At 47.1% G+C, this 18,423-nt stretch overlaps 1 protein-coding gene across 1 annotated transcript in view; it reads left to right on the forward strand.

The window, feature by feature from the left end:
• The window catches only part of KLF12 (KLF transcription factor 12), a 321,201-nt gene that overhangs the window by 6,331 nt on the left and 296,447 nt on the right, over positions 1–18,423 (forward strand). The window contains exons 2-3 of the mRNA XM_058186266.1: positions 11,870–11,973; positions 12,355–12,894. Coding sequence (XP_058042249.1) covers positions 11,870–11,973; positions 12,355–12,894 — 644 coding nt within the window. The remainder of the gene's footprint in view (positions 1–11,869; positions 11,974–12,354; positions 12,895–18,423) is intronic.

The following is an 18,423-nucleotide window of genomic DNA, read 5'->3' on the forward strand; positions in this document are numbered from 1 at the left end:
TGGTTAATTGTTCTAACTTTCAGGAAATTTCTCCTTAGTTCTAAGTTGCTTCTCTCCTTGATTAGTTTCCATCCGTTGCTTATTGTCCTGCCCTCAGGTGCTTTGGAGAATATGTTGACTCTCTCTTCTTCAGGGTTTTCCGTGAATGATCCTTTCTTATTTCTCCCCAAAACTTTCAGTAGAAAGATGTTTCCTTGTCCTCCCAGTGGTGAGAGAAGATAGATCTCCAACACTTGATTAAAGGTAACCTTTATTGTCACTTTTTACTATGGGCACACTGGCACACATTAAAAATGAAATTCTGTTGCCTGCTCTCAAAAGTACACCCATATGTAACGCACATATATACATGCTATGTAAGGTAAAGGTAAAGGTTCCCCTCGCAAATATGTGCTAGTTGTTCCCAACTCTAGGGGACGGTGCTAAACACCAAAGGTGCATGGAACTCTGTTACATTCCCACCAAAGGTGATCCCTATTTTTCTACTTGCATTTTTTACGTGCTTTCAAACTGCTAGGTTGGCAGAAGCTGGGACAAGTACTTGGAGCTCACCCCATTATGCGGCACTAGGGATTCGAACCACTGAACGGCCGACCTTTCAATTGACAAGCTTAGCATATATATCTATATATCTATATATATATATATCTATATATCTATATATCTATATATCTATATATATATCTATATATCTATATATCTATATATCTATATCTATATCTATATCTATATCTATATATATATCTATCTATATATATATATCTATCTATATATATATCTATATATATCTATATATATATATATATATATATATATATATATATATATATATATATATATATATATATATATATGTATGTTTTCTGAGGTTTTGTATGTAGGTCTTTGGTTATTCGGGTTTTCTCCCGCGTAAAATTGGAAGTGTCTTGGCGACGTTTCGACGAAGTCTCATTCGTCATCTTCAGGCTTCAGCTTCGTGCTTCTGGGAGCAATGTGTGATCGCAGCTGTTTCTTCCTTTTAACTGCTAGTGGGGGTTTGAACTGATTGGGTGGGAGCTTGGCTGTGCTCTGATGGGGTGGGGTTTTTTGTGCTCTGATTGGGGGGGGGTGTGTCCTGTGTGGGTGGGGGCTTGGTTGTGCTCAGTCTAGTCTGTGCTGCAGGGGGATTTGAGCTGGTGAGCTGCATAGCTGTTGTTTGGCTTTGTGGTCGTGCTACATCTTCATAGTGGGTGTCAGTCTGCTGCATGAATGGATTGGAGGGGTTTGAAATGGCTAATGTTGCAGCTGCGGTCTGGCTTCTGGTCCTTGGTCGTGCTTCATGATCAGTGTGGGTTTGGGTCTGCTTTCTGGGTGGATGTGCGGTGGTGACATCCTGTGTGGACCTCGTGAGTGTGGGTCTGGTGTCATTCCTCGTGTTAGGGACTCGTTTGTCAATAAGGGCGGGTTTCCAAATGGCTGGTAGGCGGAGGTGTCATCTCGTTTGTTCATGCTGTGTGGGCGTTTTTCTATCTCAATGGCTTCTCTGATTATTCTGTTGTTAAAGTGTTCAGTTTTGGCGATAGTTCTGGTCTTTTAAAGTCAATATCATGTCCTGTGACTTTAAAGTGTTGGACCAGGGAAGAAGTTGGTTCCTCTTTTTGAATGAGTTCTTGTGTTCTTCAATCGTGCACTTATTCTTCTGTTGGTTTGTCCAATGTATGTGGTGGGGCAGGCGGTGCATGGGATTTCATATACTCCTTGATTTTCTAACTCAATTTTGTCTTTGGGGTTTCTTAGGATGGTGGATATTTTTCTGTTTGTGCAGAATGCTGTCTTGATGTTGTGTTTGTGGAGGATCTTGCTGATTCTGTCTGTGGTGCCTTTTATATATGGGAGGAGGGCTGTGCCGTTTTCTTGTTCTCTGTCTTGGATTTTAGTGGGGGTTCTTTTGGATTAGCTTGGTAATCTTATTTCTCTGGAATCCATTGGATGTTAGTACGTTAGTGAGAGTGTCTAGTTCGGTTTTAGGTGTTGTTCATCAGCTAAGCATTTTGTTCTGGAGATGAGTGTCTTGGCTACGGAGTTGATCTGTGCTGGGTGGTGGTGTGAGAGTGCGTGCAGATAGCGGTTTGTGTGTGTTTTCTTCTGGTAGATGGTGTGTCCTAGGGGGCCATTGCGTTTCTGTAGACTAAGACATCCAGGAAGGAAGTTGGTTATTAACTTCTGTTTCCATGGTGAACTGTATTTTGGGGTGTAGGCTATTGAGGTGTGTGAGGAAGTTGTCAAGTTTTTCTTTCCCGTGTGGCCAGATTATGAAGGTGTCGTCTACATATCTGAGCCAGAGTTTGGGTTTGTGATCAGATTTTTCTAGAGCTTGGGTTTCAAAGTGTTCCATGTAGAGATTGGCAATGACAGGTGAGAGGGTGATCCCATGGGTGCTCCTTCTACTTGTTTGTATTTTTGTCCATTATAGATGAAGTATGTGTTGGATAGGCAGTGGTTGGTCAGATCTAGGATGTGCTTGGGGGTTATATTTGTTTTGGATAGCTGTCAAGGCTTCTTTGATTGGCACTTGGGTGAAGAGGATATGACATCAAAGCTCACGAGTAGGTCGCTGGGCTGTAAGTTTTGTTTCTTTATGATCTCTATGAACTGGAATGAGTTTTTTACGTGTGAGGTGATGGATTCTGCATAGGGCTGTAGTTGTTTGGCGAGAAATTTGGCTAGGTTTTGTAGAGGTGAGCCTATGGAGCTGACTATGGGTCTGAGTGGGGTTCCTTCTTTGTGTATCTTGGGGAGGCCATAGAGCTTAGGGCATCTGGATGATTTCTCTCTGGGAATGATTCTTTGTTGGATTTCTTCGCTGATGGGGAGGCTTTTATTTTGGATCTAGTGGTTTTTCTAGGTAGGTGGTGGGGTCTGTGTTTAGGGGCTTGTATGCAGGGTCTTGGAGTAGGTTGGTTAATTTGGTTTGGTAGTCAGATGTGTTCATAACCACCGTGGCGTTGCCCTTGTCTGCTGGTAGGATTATTATGCTGGTATCTTTTTTCAGGTTAAGTAGTGCTGTCTGTTCCTCTTTGGGTAAGTTGCTTTTGGGTGGCTTGCTGGTGCAGAGGATGTTGGAGATCTCGAGTCTGATTTTGTTAGCGTCATCGGGGTTGATTTTGGTCAGGCTGGTTTCAACTCCGCATATAATGGTCTCAGTGGGGATGTATTTGGGAGTGACTGCAAAGTTGAATCCTTTGGAAAGGACATCGGTTTCAGCTTTGGTGAGGATCCTATCTGAGATGTTATGCACTGTTTGTTTCATGTGTTGCTGTGAGGGTGGAGGGGTTTGTTTCTGGCGTTCTTGTAGTCTTGGGGGTTTGTTGGTGTGCGGGTCTGTCTTGAGGGTGGTCTGTGTTTCGCTCTCCAGACGGCAAGTTGTTTTGTATTTGTCTCAAAGTGCGGGGTGCATCTTGTTGCTGAGTTTGAGGTGAAGTGTGAGGAGATCTTTGTTGATTTGATCTAGGAGGAATCTTTTTGTGTGAAGTTCATTTCTGATTAAGGCCAATTCTGTTCTTTTTAGGATGCGTTTGGTGGCTGCAGAGTTGGAGTGGAATTTCAATTGGAAGCATTTGGGGATTAAATTTTGATCGCGGCAGTTTCGTAGGAATGCGAGGTCACATAAAATGGAAGCTCTTTGGACTTCTAGTTTTTCATAGGTCCTGGTCAGATGGTGGATTTCCTCCCCGTAGAGGTGCAATATTTGTTTTCTGAGGTTTTCACGGTGTTTGTATATAGGTCTTTGGTTGTTGGGTTTTCTCCGTGTAAGATTGGAAGTGTCTTGGCGACGTTTCGACGAAGTCTCATTCGTCATCTTCAGGCTTCAACCGTGCTTCTGGGAGCAATGTGTGATCGCAGCTGTTTCTTCCTTTTAACTGCTAGTGGGGGTTTGAACTGATTGGGTGGGAGCTTGGCTGTGCTCTGATTGGATGGGGGTTTTTCTGTGCTCTGATTGGCTGGGGGTGTGTCCTGTGTTGGTGGGGGCTTGGTTGTGCTCAGTCTAGTCTGTGCTGCAGGGGGATTTGAGCTGGTGAGCTGCATAGCTGTTGTTTGGCTTTGTGGTCGTGCTACATCTTCATAGTGGGTGTCAGTCTGCTGCATAAATGGATTGGAGGGGTTTGAAATGGCTAATGTTTCTATCTATCTATCTATCTATCTATCTATCTATCTATCTATCTATCTATCTAACTATCTATCTATCTATCTATCTATCTATCTATCTATCTATCTAGCTATCTATCTATTTATCTATCATCTATCTATCTATCTATCTATCTATCTATCTATCTATCTATCTATCTATCATCTACCTACCTACCTATCTATCTATCTATCTATCTATCTATCTATCTATCATCTATCTATCTATCTATCTATCTATCTATCTATCTATCTATCTATCTATCATCTATCTATCTATCTATCTATCTATCTATCTATCATCTATTCATCTATCATCTCTATTATCTGTATCATCTATCTATCTATCTATCTATCTATCTATCTATCTATCTATCTATCTATCTATCTATCTATCTATCTATCATCTATCTATCTATCTCTTTCTGCCTCTCTCTCTCTCTCTCTCACTGTCGATCTTGAATATGGATACTTCTTCCCAACATTGATATTTGTAAGTTTTCTTTGAGCGATCATGGACAGGGTGAACATATCAAGTGCCAGCAGCTTCTAACGTGAAAGAAGTGAGGGCATATATGACTTCCTGCCATATGCACAGCCATGATGGGGACCCATTCAGCACACAACCCAATCCAGAGCCCCGCTGTGGCTGTTTTTACAGGCCTCCCTTAACAGCTGGAATTGACCAGAACACAGCTGCTCTCTGGCTACACTCCATTTACTCTTCACATCACTACCATCACCGTCATTATCACGAAGTGTGAAGATTATTCCCCATGGGTTAACTATCTTACCTGTACTCTTTCCTCAGGCAGAAGGAGGCTACAACTGGCTTCACACATTAAACAACGTAGCTTCTTCTCCAAAAACACTACACTACTAACCAGAGCATATAAAACATTTGCTAGACCGATTCTTGAACACAGCTCGACTATCTGAAACCCATACCACATTTCTGACATCAATACAATTGAATGTGTCCAGAAATATTTTACAAGAAGAGTTCTCTACTCCTCTGAATACAACAAAATACCTTATGCCACCAGACTTGAAATCCTGGGCTTAGAAAATTTAGAACTGCGCCACCTTAGAGTTTAACTCATAAAATCATCTATTATAATGTCCTTCCTGTCGAAGACTACTTCAGCTTCAATCGCAACAATACACGAGCACACAATATATTTAAGCTTAATGTTAACCGTTCCAATCTTGATTGCAGAAAATATGACTTCAGTAACAGAGTTGTTAATGCTTGGAATAAACTACCTGACTCTGTGGTCTCTTCCCAAAATCCCCAAAGCTTCAACCAAAAACTATCTACCATTGATCTCACCCCATTCCTAAGAGGTCTGTAAGGGGTGTGCATAAGAGCACAAGCGTGCCTACCGTTCCTGTCCTATTGTTTCCTTTCGTTATATCCAATTAATATAGTTATTACATACTCATGCTCATATATATGCTTATATATTGTATAGTTAGTTCATGCTTATGCTTATATATACTGTCTGACAAAATAAATAAATAAAAAAGTCATGAAGGGGGCCGTCATTTCCCTACCTCTGTCCTAAGAGAACAGAAACTGAACCGCCTTCTGCCACCGATTGCCTCCCAATGACCTGTGCGCTCCCACAGAGCGGGCCTCCTCAGGGTGCCGTCGACCAAACAATGTAGGTTGGCGGCCCCCAGGGGGAGGGCCTTCTCTGTGGCGACACCAGCCCTATGGAACGAGTTACCTCCAGGGTTACGCCAACTCCCCGACCTCCGGGCCTTCAAGCGTGAACTAAAGACTTTATTATTTCACCGAGCGGGACTAGCCTAAGAATGTATTTTAGCGAAATTTTAATGGGTTTTTAACGGTCTTCGACCGTTTTAGTGATTCAGCCACTAAATATTTAATTTTAAATTGTTTTTTTAAATAGTGTTTATTTATTATATTTATATCATAGTGTTATGTGTATTTTAATATTGGCTGTACACCACCCTGAGTCCTTCGGGAGATGGTGCGGTATAAAAATGTAATTATAAATAAATAAATATAAACCTTCCTTTACATGGGATGAAACGAGGCCTGACACCTTCTGAAAATTTGAGTGCTCAGATAACAACAGCTCATTTAGTGACCATTCAAAGTTATAATGGCACTGAACAAGGTGACTTGGGACCATTTGTCAAACGTACAACCTTTGAGGCATCGCTACGATCGTGTGATCAGAATTTGAATATTGGGCAGCTGGCTCATACTTACGACTGTCGTTGTGTGATCCCCTTCTGCAGTCTTTTGACAAGCAAAATCAAGGGGGAAGACAGATTAACATAACCACTGTGTTACTAATGTATCAACTGCAATGATTCACTTAACAACGGTGGCAAGAAGGGTCATAAAATGGGGCAAAACTCACTGAGTTTGTTAATGTTTCACTTAATGACAGAAATGTTGGGCTCAAGGGCTACCTGTATACTCTCATTATTTATTCGCTCTTCTAGCTCTCCTCTGCGATATGCAGGCACTTCCAAGACTCAAACCCTCCGAAAAAATGGAAGGATATTTTGAATCTGACAATGGACGAACGGCTGCAAAACTTGATGGACTTCGCAGATGAGGCAAAATTGACTGCTTTGATTAAAGAAAAGAAGACAATTCCTTTTGTTTTTGCTTGGAAACCGCTTTTGGACTTTGTGCTTGAGGAGGAAAAAAACAAAACAAATCTATGATTTGGGGTTTTGCTGATTAGATAGGTTCAGTTGTTACAGAAATGGCTAGTATATATCACTGTGTGAAAATAAAAAGATGAGGTTTTATATTACTACCTTATTCTACGGCAGGGGTAGTCAACCTTTTTATACTTACCACCCACTTTTGTATCTCTGTTAGTAGTAAAATTTTCTAACCACCTACCGGTTCCACAGTAATGCGTGGTGTATCATCGTCTGCACATGCCTCTCACGCATCGTGGATTGTGTTTGGGGTGGGGTGCACGCCAGCTACCAGCTCTGCTTGTCTGTTACAGCTGGGTGGTGTGGGGGGGGAGATGCGCGAGCTATTCTGGGACGAGGCTCTTTTGTTTGCGGTCGCACTATAGTGCCATTTAGTTTCACTTAGGTAACGTGAACTAAACTTATGCGAGGGCAATACAAATAGTATATTTTCAGAAATTTAAATTGCCACGGAGAATTTTATGAAAACCTAATGAAAATGTTTTAAAATAATGCTATGAATTTTTTTTTTAAAGTCAATTAAATTTAAAAAAAAAAAAGGAAAGTGCTTCAGTATCGGACAAAACCCCTACCGCCCACCATGAAAGCTGGAACGCCCACTAGTGGGCGGTAGGGACCAGGTTGATTACCACAACTACCGTTGTTCTACGGCATCAAAAGGAGTCTGAAGTTTCTTTTTCTTTTCCCCCTTACCCAGGGGTGGGCTTCAAAAATTTTAGCAAAGGGTTCTCTGCCCAGTTGCTGGGTGGGTGTGGCCATGGTGTGTGTGGCCTAGTTGACCTCCTGCACCACGGCGGGGGGGGGCATTTTTGCCCTCCCCAGGCTCCAGAGGCTTTCCTTGAGCCTCTGGGAGGGCAAAAATGGCCTCCCCAGGCTCCAGAGGCCCTCTGGAGGCTTCCCAAACTTCCAGTAGGCCCATTTTTTGCCCTCCTTGAGCCTCCGCACACAACCTGCACTTACCTGTATCCAGAACAGGCTGTGGGGGGACTCCCAAAAGGGGAGGAGGGGAGGACCAGCCAGGAGTTGGATTTGGGGGTTCTCTGAACTGCACAGAATCTTAGCTAGAGGTTGTCCCGAACCCCTGCGAACCCCCAGCAGCCCACCTCTGCCCTTACATTGTTTTCTCTTCCTCCTTTCCTCCCTTATTTTCATTCGTCTTTGTACTTCTGTTTTTGTCTTTTGATAAACTTATAAACCATTTGAATCGCTCAGGCTCAAACCCCCACGGGCTCGCTGAGTTCCCGGCCTGGCCTTATTTTTAAGCAAGCGATTGGTAGAATAATGTTACAGCATAAGAAGATTGAATTCCAACCAAGAGGAAAGGGGTGGTAGGGGAAAAAAAATCAGAGAATTGTTGGGACTGTTGTCGTGTCTGTGTCACCGAAAGGGTTAAGCTCCTGTCCGAACTAGATGGATGAGCTCATAAGGAAGGGATGGTTTGGTTTGTGAGGTTAGGAGAAAGAAAGCTCTTGAAAGAAAGCTTTGACAGCTGCTCAAGGGGACATTTCCTGGGCATTCAGGCTGAAAATATAGGTTGAAAATGTCAGAAGTGTTCCTCAACCTTTCCCAGAGGCATAGTGTTCCTCTGGAGCCTTGCAAAATGTCATGCTATTATGGGATGGTCTTAACGTGGCCATCTGTAAAATTCATCAAGATGAACCAGCAGATGTTGATGGTAGGGACAGAGGTCTTGGAGAAGACAATTCTCCAAGCTCCTAGCAGGAGGACACCATGGCCGTTATTTAGCTCTAGAGTTGGCATAAGTCCACCCAAGGAATATTCATTCCCTCCCCATCCAGAGACCTGCCAGGAGGTATGCTTCACATTCTCATTTTTGATGAGACAACTAAGGGAATCTTCCAGATGCCCCAAAACTGATTGGGCCAGCGGTTCTCAACCTGAAGTCCACGGACCCTTGCGGGGGTCACAATGTTGTTACAGAGGCTTTGTGAAGACTGGACAAAAAGTTATGATTTAAAGCGTGAACTAAGACTCGGTGTCCCATGGCCAGGATCCATAGCCACAAAAGGAATTCAAAGGGGGCTCATGAGGGATGCAGTGGCTCAGTGGCTAAGACGCTGAGCTTGTCAATCGAAAGGTCGGCAGTTCAGCGGTTCGAATCCCTAGTGTCACGTAACAGGGGGAGCTCCCGTTACTTGTCCCAGCTTCTGCCAATCTAGCAGTTCGAAAGCTGGTAAAAAATGCAAGTAGAAAAATAGGGACCACCTTTGGTGGGAAGGTAACAGCGTTCTGTGCACCTTTAGCATTGAGTCATGCCAGCCACATGACCACGGAGACGTCTTCAGACAGTGCTGGCTCTTCAGCTTTGAAACGGAGATAAGCACCGCCCCCTAGAGTCGGGAAAAACTAACATGTATGTGCGAGGGGAACCTTTACCTTTACATGGTGAAGAAAAGGTTGACAACCAATAGACTGGGCCATTGATATTCTAGAAGTCAGAAAGGGGATTCAAGATGATCTTGAGAAGTCACAGGACTGAAAATAAGTGAAGGAAATCTAAGAGAGGTAAAAGTACATTTTTATTTATCCCAAAGCGCTTTTCCAAAAGGCAACCGGACATTCTTAGTCCCCCCCCCCACTTTGAAAACATTTTGCTTCTCATCCAAGAAGCTTTTCCGAAGAACTGAAGAATTTTCAAGGAAAATTGTTTTCAAGGAAAAAACTAAGAAAAGTCCAGTTGCCTTTTGGAAAAGGATCTTTGGGACAACCGTGACCTAGATGACTGAGAATCTCCACAGAAAGAAATGAAGTTCTTCATTGGCTTGGTAAAAAGCAGGCAATGGATAGGTACAATGGGGGAAAAAAAGTTTTGGCCATAATATAGAAGTACAGAAATGGCAAAAATTATGGGGAAGGAATTATAAATTAACAATGGCAACCTCCTATAAAGAAAATCTATATAAAATGTTTTTATAGATGGGTTCTGCTAGATTACCATATTTTTCAGAGTATAAGACGCACCTTAGTGGTTTGGGGAGGAAAAGAAGAAAAAAGCTGATTGGTAGGTGGATTGGCCTCTCTGGATACTCCCAATCAGCTGTTTCCAGAGGTGAATTTTAGCAACAGGTTCCTTGGTTGTGAGCTCTGTACCTTGCTTTCCCCCCCCCTACTTCTAAAAGCCTCCAAAACAGCTTCAAAAGAAAAGCCTCTGAAGCTCTGTTTGCAGGCTTTTTTTTCTAAAGCTCTTTTTGGGGGCTTCTTTTCTGAAGTTTCATTTCTGATGCTTTTTTTAGACTCTGAAACCTCAGTTTGAGAAGCTGGGCAGGGTTACATTCAGAGTATAAGACCACCCAGATTTTCACCCTCTGTTTTGGGGGAAATCATGCATCTTATACTCCAAAAAATACGGTAGCTAAAATATTTTAAAAATATATCTAGCAAATGTTGGGAATGTAATCAAAAAAATGGGCACATTTGTGGTGGACTTGTGACAAAGCAAAAAAAAAAAAATTGGGCAAAGATACATAGGTGGTTAGAAAAGATGATAGGGAAACATGTAGATTTCAAACCTGAACTGTTTTTATTAGGTGTAATATCAGAAAAACCTGATAAGAAAAGTACGCATTTAATATTACATGTCTTAACAGCAGCGAGGATTATTTTTGCACAACATTGGAAAAACGAAGATAGGAAGAAGATGAAGAAATAGTTAGGAAGGTATTACACTGTGCAGAACTGGATAGATGGACACTGAAAATTAAACAGAAAGAGGCTGTAGAATACTATCAAACATGGAATTTATTTTATCACTGGCTGAAAAAAAAGGTGGAGGTTAAAAACGTAATTTGTATTGTTAAGTGAATTAAATACCCAGACAACACGATGTTTATTAAGCAATAAGAAATGTATTTAATAGAAAATCAATAAAATAATAATAATAAAAAAGAAAGGACAGGTAAGGGTGACAAGCTGACTGTGAACCTATTGAAAAAAAAAAACCAGGAGGTTCGGATGCATGGATAAAATGGCAGGAAAGTCATGATGCCATTTAAGTCTCTTCAGCACTGGAGAAATGCCATTGAAGCACTCAACGGTGGGCGCCACACCTTAAAAAAAATAATTCTCCTACAGATCCTCAAAGGCCTTAGCAGAAAACATCTGGTTATGATTAAACTTGAGAAATAGCTTTAAAAAAAAAATTGCCCCAAAGACACCTTAAATCAGAGTCCCCAACATTTCTGGCTTTGCAGACCAGCCTTGCCGGGGGTGGGGGGGATCGTTCTGCACAAGCAGCGGCCAGAGCACACACCAAGCTCCATTCGTGTGAGCGGCGGTCACGCACTTCCGCCAGTATGCATGCACATGCTCACACGCTGTTTGCGCAAGTGTGAGCCTCATGTGTGCTCACCTGCCGCTTCCCTGGCCCGGTTCTGATCAGCTCACGGGCCAGTAGTGGGCCCCAGCCCAGGGGTTTAGGGACCCCTTCCTTAAATGACAGAAAGTCAAGATTTCTGCTAACATGGTAAAGGGAAACAAATGGGGATGGAAACAGTGGTTGAAGAGCCACCAGGAGCTGTGGTGGCGCAGTGGTTAGAATGCAGTACTGCAGGCAACTTCTGCACATTGCTTGCAATTCCGTGGTTCGAATCTCACCCTGCTCAAGGTTGTTGACTCAGCTTTCCATCCTTCCGAGGTGGGTAAAATGAGGGCCCAGATTGTTGGGGGCGATAGGCTGACTCTGTGAACCGCTTAGAGAGGACTGGAAAGGACTGTGAAGCAGTATATAAGTCTAAGTGCTATTGCTATTGAAAGAGGGTGGAGTCCCTATTCCTGGGTGGTTTTTTTCTCCAAGGGGAAGACTGGATGTTCTCCAGGTTCCCCTTGTGTGGCCCAAAGCTCTGCCCTTCAGAACCTTTCGAAGGGACTTGGCACCTTTGGCAGGGCATCCTCACTACGGGCGACCCCAGGTAGCCTTCGTGAGCAACTGTCCCCAGAGGACCTTCTTGGCTTCTCTTGCACTTCCACTTAGTGCAAGGAAGGGCACCTCAGGACGGAGCTGCTGCTGGTCAGGAAGCCCTCCTCCCGCTGAGGCGTCCCCAGAGGGCAGATCAGCGGAGCGCGACTCTCCCCATGGTGGGCATCGCGGGGGAAGCCAGTCCCTAGCCTGGCGGCAGGTGAAGCCTCCGCTGGCGCTGGGAAGGCTTGGCTGCCTGGCAGTCTTTGCATTGCAGACTCTGGGCAGAGTGGGAACCCGACAATCCTTCTCTTGCGATCAGGACCGGGAAGGATCGACTGCTCCGGCCCCACCTTGGCTTGCGCACCCCGTTCCCCGCCGCTGGGCTGGGCTGGGCTGGGCACCCAGGTCCCTTGGGCTGGGCTGGTTGCGCGGCTGCCCTGCGTTCCGGCCATCCCTGGATTGGCTGGGGGGGGACGCTGCTCTGAAGCGGCTGGGCGGGCCGGGGGCTTTTGTGGGGTGGGTGCCTCCTCCTCCTCCTCCTCCTTCTCCCTGCGCAGCCCGGCCCACCTGAGCCGGCGACTGGCAGCACCCCCCTCCCTTGCCGCAGCCGCGCCCCCGTCCCGAGGCATCCCGGCCAGGAAAGGCGGTGGTGGAGGCGCCGCATTGTGCCCGGCAGAGCCTCTTCTGACGCACCGCCCCCCGAAAGTCCCCGGCCAGCCAGCCAGCCAAGGCAAGCCAAGCAGCCCCGCCCGTCCCCGCCCCTCGCCCCCTCCCCGAGAACCGCAGCGAGCGCGCGCCAGGGAGGGAAAGGAGAGAGGGGAGTGGGGGGAGGGAGGAAGCGCGGGCACGCGAGCGAGCGAGCAGCCGGGCGGGGAAGCTGCGAGCGAGCGGAGGGCGCCCGGCGCGGGGGCGCGCGCGCGCGGGTCTGTGTCTGGCGGGCAGCGGGTGTGTGGCGGCGGCGGAGACGGCGGAGGAGGAGGAAGAGGAGGAAGAGAAGAGAGTCCGGGGAGGAGAGGGGACCCTGGAGGGACGGAGGGTCCTTGGGCTCCGCGGCAGCGGCAGCGGCAGCAGCAGCAGCAGCAGCAGCAACGGATCAGGTCAGTCTCTGCAGCTCCTCTTCGGCTTCGCCACGGTTGGGGGCGCCCCCCACCCACCCCACCGTCCCGCCGCGTTGGCGGCTTGCGCTGGGCTCTGGGACGCCAGATGGAGGGTCGGGCTGGAGGAAGGGGCGTCTCCGCGCTCCGCAGATGCAGCGGCGGCGAAGCCAAACGCGGGGAGTCCCGGTTTGGGGGAGATGCCCCTGGGGAGCAGGGGGCAGCAGCCCGATGGCGCATCCGCCAGAAGTGGCCGCTCAGTCCCCTTCTGAGCGGGCAGCAGGTTGGCTGGGGAGGGGGCGTCTTTCGGGAGGGGTCCCAGGGGTGCTCGGGGGCGCTTGCACTCCGGGGACGATAGCTCGGGTGCCTGTGACTCGGCGCTGTCACTTGCCCCACTGGCTCGCCCTGCAAAGTGGCTTCTGCCAGCCCCCTCCCCTCCCTCGCTTCCTCCTCCTTTCTGCTGGAGTAGGAGTTGACAAAGGGAGAAGTTTGCGTGAGATCGCCCCGACCCAGGCTGGGGGTGCGGGTGGGGGCGGAAAATCCCGCCGGCTCGGGAGAGCCAAGGGTTAATACCAGCCAGGGTCGAGCCGAGACGGGGTCCCAGTGGGAAGTTGGCTTTGCAGCGAGAGCTGTGCTCTTGGCGCAGAAACTTTCTGGCGAACTTTATTTTGGGTGGGTTTCTTGTAGCTAAGCTGAAGAAGTGGGGAAAGCAGCGAACCGAACGCTTTTCGGCCAACGGCTTAACTGGAGCGTGCTTGATTTTGTACGTGTGGCTTTTCGCGGGGCTCTTTCCCCCGCGTCCCCGTGGAACAAAACTTGCATTGTTCGTGCCGCTTTTTAATCGCGATTACCGACGTTTTCAGCTGGTTTAGGAGCTTGGCCGTGTCGGCTTCGGAAATATCCTTTTTTTTTTTTTAAGTCCGGCGGAATGCATAAAGCTGGATAAGAGCGTCGCGACGGGTTTCGCTCGCGGCTGAGTGGAAACCTCCCCCCTCCCCCCTCCAAAACACACACACACACACACACGCAACCCCAGAAACGCTGCATCAAACGCCCCTGGAAGCACCTTGGGGTGGCTCATGGTCCCCTCCGCCCACGAAGCCTTTAATTTACACGCGGGAGCCCGGCGGACACGTGCCAATCAAGCCGGGGCCGGGCTTCAAAAGCCCCGCGAACTCCAGTCTGGGGGTTTGTGTGAGCTGAAAGCTGGTCCCCCGCTTTGGGTGGAAGGAGAATGGGTGGGCTGCGCGAACCGGAGGAAAAGAGGGAAGGAGGGTCCCTTTTGATTGGGCTCCTGTTCCTGGCAGGAATGTGTCCCCCTCCCTCCCTCTTCCTCCTCCTCCTCCTCCCCTCCCCCGTTCATCCCTGCAGCCTTTGGCCGGGCTGGGTGGGAGAAGGCGGGAGGGGGGACGCGGTGCTCTTCCGCCCGAAGTGGGGCCCTTCGGTGCGCCAAAGGCTGTTTGGATTGGCTCGGAGCCGGGGACTGGAAAATTGGCCCCGCTTCAGGGTCACATGTGGCGAGCAAGGGGCACCGAGAGGCCGGTTTCCATGGCGCGCGCTCCCTCCCTCCGTCCCCGATCTTGGCAGGTAGCGCTTCACGGCAAGAGCTTTCTTTATATGGCCCTGGTATGTGAGCACCATTTCCTGAGCCTTGAAATGAAACAGGAGCAGCCGAGCGAAGTATGTGTCTGTCTGTGTGTGTGTGTGTAGTGCGCACACATGCACAACCCCTCCCATGCCTCTCTCTTTCCCTCCCTCCCTCCCTCCCTCCCTCCCCGCATGTCACTAAAGAGATGCCCGGGAGAACGAAGCCGCTTCTCCAGACGCGGAGTTTTTTTTTTAAAGTCAATATTCAGGCTTCGCCTCGCCAGGTTCAAGTCTGCCCAAGTAGAGAGAGCTGGTTTAGGAAAAGAGGATGGGGGGGGGGGGAGAGCAGTGCCTGTCCTTAAGCAAGGCTAAAGATACTGTCGTCATCCGTGGCAAAGTAAGGCAGTCTTTCTGCTCTCCCCTCCCTCCCCTCCCCGCTTCTCTCGGTACAAGCTCGAAAAGCCCACCGCGGCTGAGTGAGCGAGCGAGCGAGCGCACAGCCTCAGCAGCAACGGCAAGCAGTCTTTTCTCCCTCTTGTCTCCGGCACAAACACAATGATGTCACTTTCCTTTTCTGCTCCTGGGTGGGGAAAGGAAGAGGTTGAGCTGCTCGAATTGGCTCTCAGGTCACGCAGAGCATCTCCCGCCAGGCGAGAGGGCTTCTAGGACCCCCGGCTTGGCTTTTCGGGAGGAAAGGCAGCGCGTCTCCTGGCCGACTGAGGGGGACCCAGGTGGGGTGTGTGTATGTGTGTGTCTGTAGGGGAAGGGTCTTCTTGGGGTGACAGGAAATGCTGCCCCGTTTTGAGAACCCCGGGCAAAAGGGGACACCCCTCTGTCAACAGTGAAAGCTAGTCACTCTTTGGCTTTCCATAAATGGGAGACATCAGTCGGGGATTTAAGGTTTATTACTTTGTGTCTTGGGACAAGCCTTGACATAATTCCCATTTTGGTCTTGCTGAAAAGGGAGGAAAAAACAAGTTGATGATTTGCATTCTGGGGGACCCTAAAAAAGTAAGTGAGTGATCTCAGGTCATCCATCGGAACATTCAGGAGTCAAAAGGTCGGCAGTTCGGTGGTTCAAATCCCTACTATCGGGTCTCCTGCGTGAGCAGGGGGTTGGACTAGATGACCTCCAAGGTCCCTTCCAGCTCTGTTACTATTACTGAGACAAGTAGGACCACAGGAGGCTTTGGACTGCCGCAACCGAGAACAAACTGATCTGCAAATGACAAGTTTTTATGGACTTCTTGGCAAAGTGAAGGTGCCATGTTTGTTCTAGATTGTGGCAGTGCAAAGCCTCCTGTGGTCCTACTTGTCTCCTGAGTGTTCCTGTGGACCTGAGATCATCCATCAAGCAGGTTCGCCACTGGTGGCCCTTTTTTCAGAGGTTGACTGGGTGTTTGGAGAAGACTTTTGGGGAAGGGCTGTCTAGCACTGGATGGATTGCATCCCTTGGTTGCAGAAAATCCTAGGTTACTTTTGCGGGGGAATCTCCATTAAAAGGACCTCAGGGAGATGATGACAGAGAACTTTTTCAGGGATGCTTGCTTTTCTTTCCTTACCCTACCCTACCCTACCCTACCCTACTCTATTCTATTCTATTCTATTCTATTCTATTCTATTCTATTCTATTCTATTCTATTCTATTCTATTCTATTCTATTCTATTCTATTCTATTCTATTCTACCCTACCCTATTCTACCCTATTCTATTCTATCCTACCCTCCCCACCCTACCCTACCCTACCCTATTCTATTCTATTCTATTCTATTCTACCCTACCCTACCCTACCCTACCCTATTCTACCCTACCCTACCCTACCCTACCCTACCCTACTCCATTCTATTCTATCCTACCCTACCCTACCCTACCCTACCCTACCCTATTCTATTCTATTCTATTCTATTCTATTCTATTCTATTCTATTCTATTCTATTCTATTCACTCTTCCCCAGTCCTAGGGTGTGGTTCATTATGAGGGAGTGTCTATGGAGATTCTCAGTCATCCAGGTCATGGTAGTCCCAAAGGTAGCTTTTTTCAAGAGGCAACTGGACTAGAGCAGAAGAAGCTTCTTGGATGAAACATCTTCAAAGACAAAAACCAGAAAGTACAGTTGAAAAAAAGCACCTTTGGGACTACGAGGGAGTATTTTGGTGAGTTTATCCATGTCAGAAGCATCTGTGAGATCCATGATCACCTCTCTGTACTCTCTTTTCACTCTTTCCCCCTCTTCATGGCATCTAACATATATTGCAGTTTTATTTATTGGTGCATTTACTCATTTTGACGTTAAAAGTAGGTTTCAGCAACCTTGAAAAATGATTTGTGCAGGAGGAAACATGGTAGAAATTTAGTGGTGACCCATAGAGGCTGTAAATTTTCTTCAACTGGTGTCCAGGAATGTAAAGTAGGTAACAGAATAATAGAAGGGACCAAGTTGGAGGTCTTCTGATCCAACCTCCTGCTCAAGAAGAAAACCCTACACCACTTCAGACAAATGGTTGTCCAATCTTTATGCACCAAGACAAATTCCTTGTGTGTCCAATCACATTTGGCCAATAAAAAAACCTATCTATTCTATTCTATTCTATTCTATTCTATTCTATTCTATTCTATTCTATTCTATTCTATTCTACCCTACCCTACCCTACCTTACCCTACTCTATTCTATCCTACCCTACCCTACCCTACTCTACTCTACTCTACTCTAACTCTACTCTACTCTATTCTACTCTACCCTACCCTACCCTACCCTACCCTACCCTACCCTACCTACCCTACCCTATTCTATTCTATTCTATTCTATTCTATTCTATTCTATTCTATTCTATTCTATTCTATTCTATTCTATTCTATTCTTCTTAAAACCTTCCAGTGTTGAAGCATTCATAACTTTTGGAGGCAAGTTGCTCCACTGATTGATTGTTGTAACTACCAGAAAATATCTCCTTCGTTCTAGGTTGCTGCTTGCCTTGATTAGTTTCCATCCTAGTTGCTCTTCTTGTCCTGCTTTCTGGTGCTTTGGAGAATAGGTTGGGCCCCTCCCTTCTTTGTGGCAGCCTCCTTTGTGGTAGGTAGATTAAGCATCTCTTACAAACCATGCATTCATAACCACAGGAAGAAGACAACACCTAGTCTGGGCCCAAGCTGGTGCTGAGAAAAACTAAAGAGGGTGGAGTAGAGGGAGGGGGGGGAAGAAGGGACAAAATGTCAGAGGTGGGGCAGGAAACGGAAGGAAGGCGGATCTCAGCTCTCTGTAAAGACCCAGTGAAAGCCGTCTCCTTCTCCCATGAATTGCACAGGCCTGGTATCAAAACAGTTGGCCCAAAGTAGGCAGGAAGTGTCACTCCAAAGACCTGGATGGGGAGAAGGAGGAAGGAGGAGGGACTTGGTCTTCCAGAAGGGGGGCTTCTCTGATGGCTGAGAAAGAGAGGTCAGCCAGTAGAGAGGGAACTGCTGCTGCTATTCATCGGGAAAGCTTGTCGAGCTGCCAAACCTGGGAAAGGAAAGGGAAGGGAAGGTGAGGCCGGGCGAGGCGAGGAGTGAGGCCTGGCATCTTAAATCAACGAGCCGGTTTTTCCCACTGAATTTGAGTTATTCATCTGTAGACAACCCCCCTCCCCCCGGAAGTCCCTTGTGCAAGCTTCTCCTTTAGTTTCCTTTCCCGAGAAAAGGATATTGTGTTGAAAAGGTTGACTGTATCGCAGCCTCTTCCTGCAGGGGAGATAACAGTCTCCTGGTTCTGTTTGAGGAAAGTCCTCTAGATGTTGAGTTGAGATTCCTTTTTTCTGCGGCACAGCCAAAGAAGGTATCAGAAGAAGAAGGCACTCTTCTGGGGTATGTTTTCTTCGGTGCTTGCTCTTCCACAGTGCATGCTTTGCTTTCCCGACAGCTTTGCCTTGACAGAAGAGAGAGGCAGAGCCTGGCACCTTTTCCTGATACGT

This window comes from Ahaetulla prasina, chromosome 5 (assembly GCF_028640845.1).
Source record: "Ahaetulla prasina isolate Xishuangbanna chromosome 5, ASM2864084v1, whole genome shotgun sequence".
NCBI classification, from domain to species: Eukaryota; Metazoa; Chordata; class Lepidosauria; order Squamata; family Colubridae; genus Ahaetulla; species Ahaetulla prasina.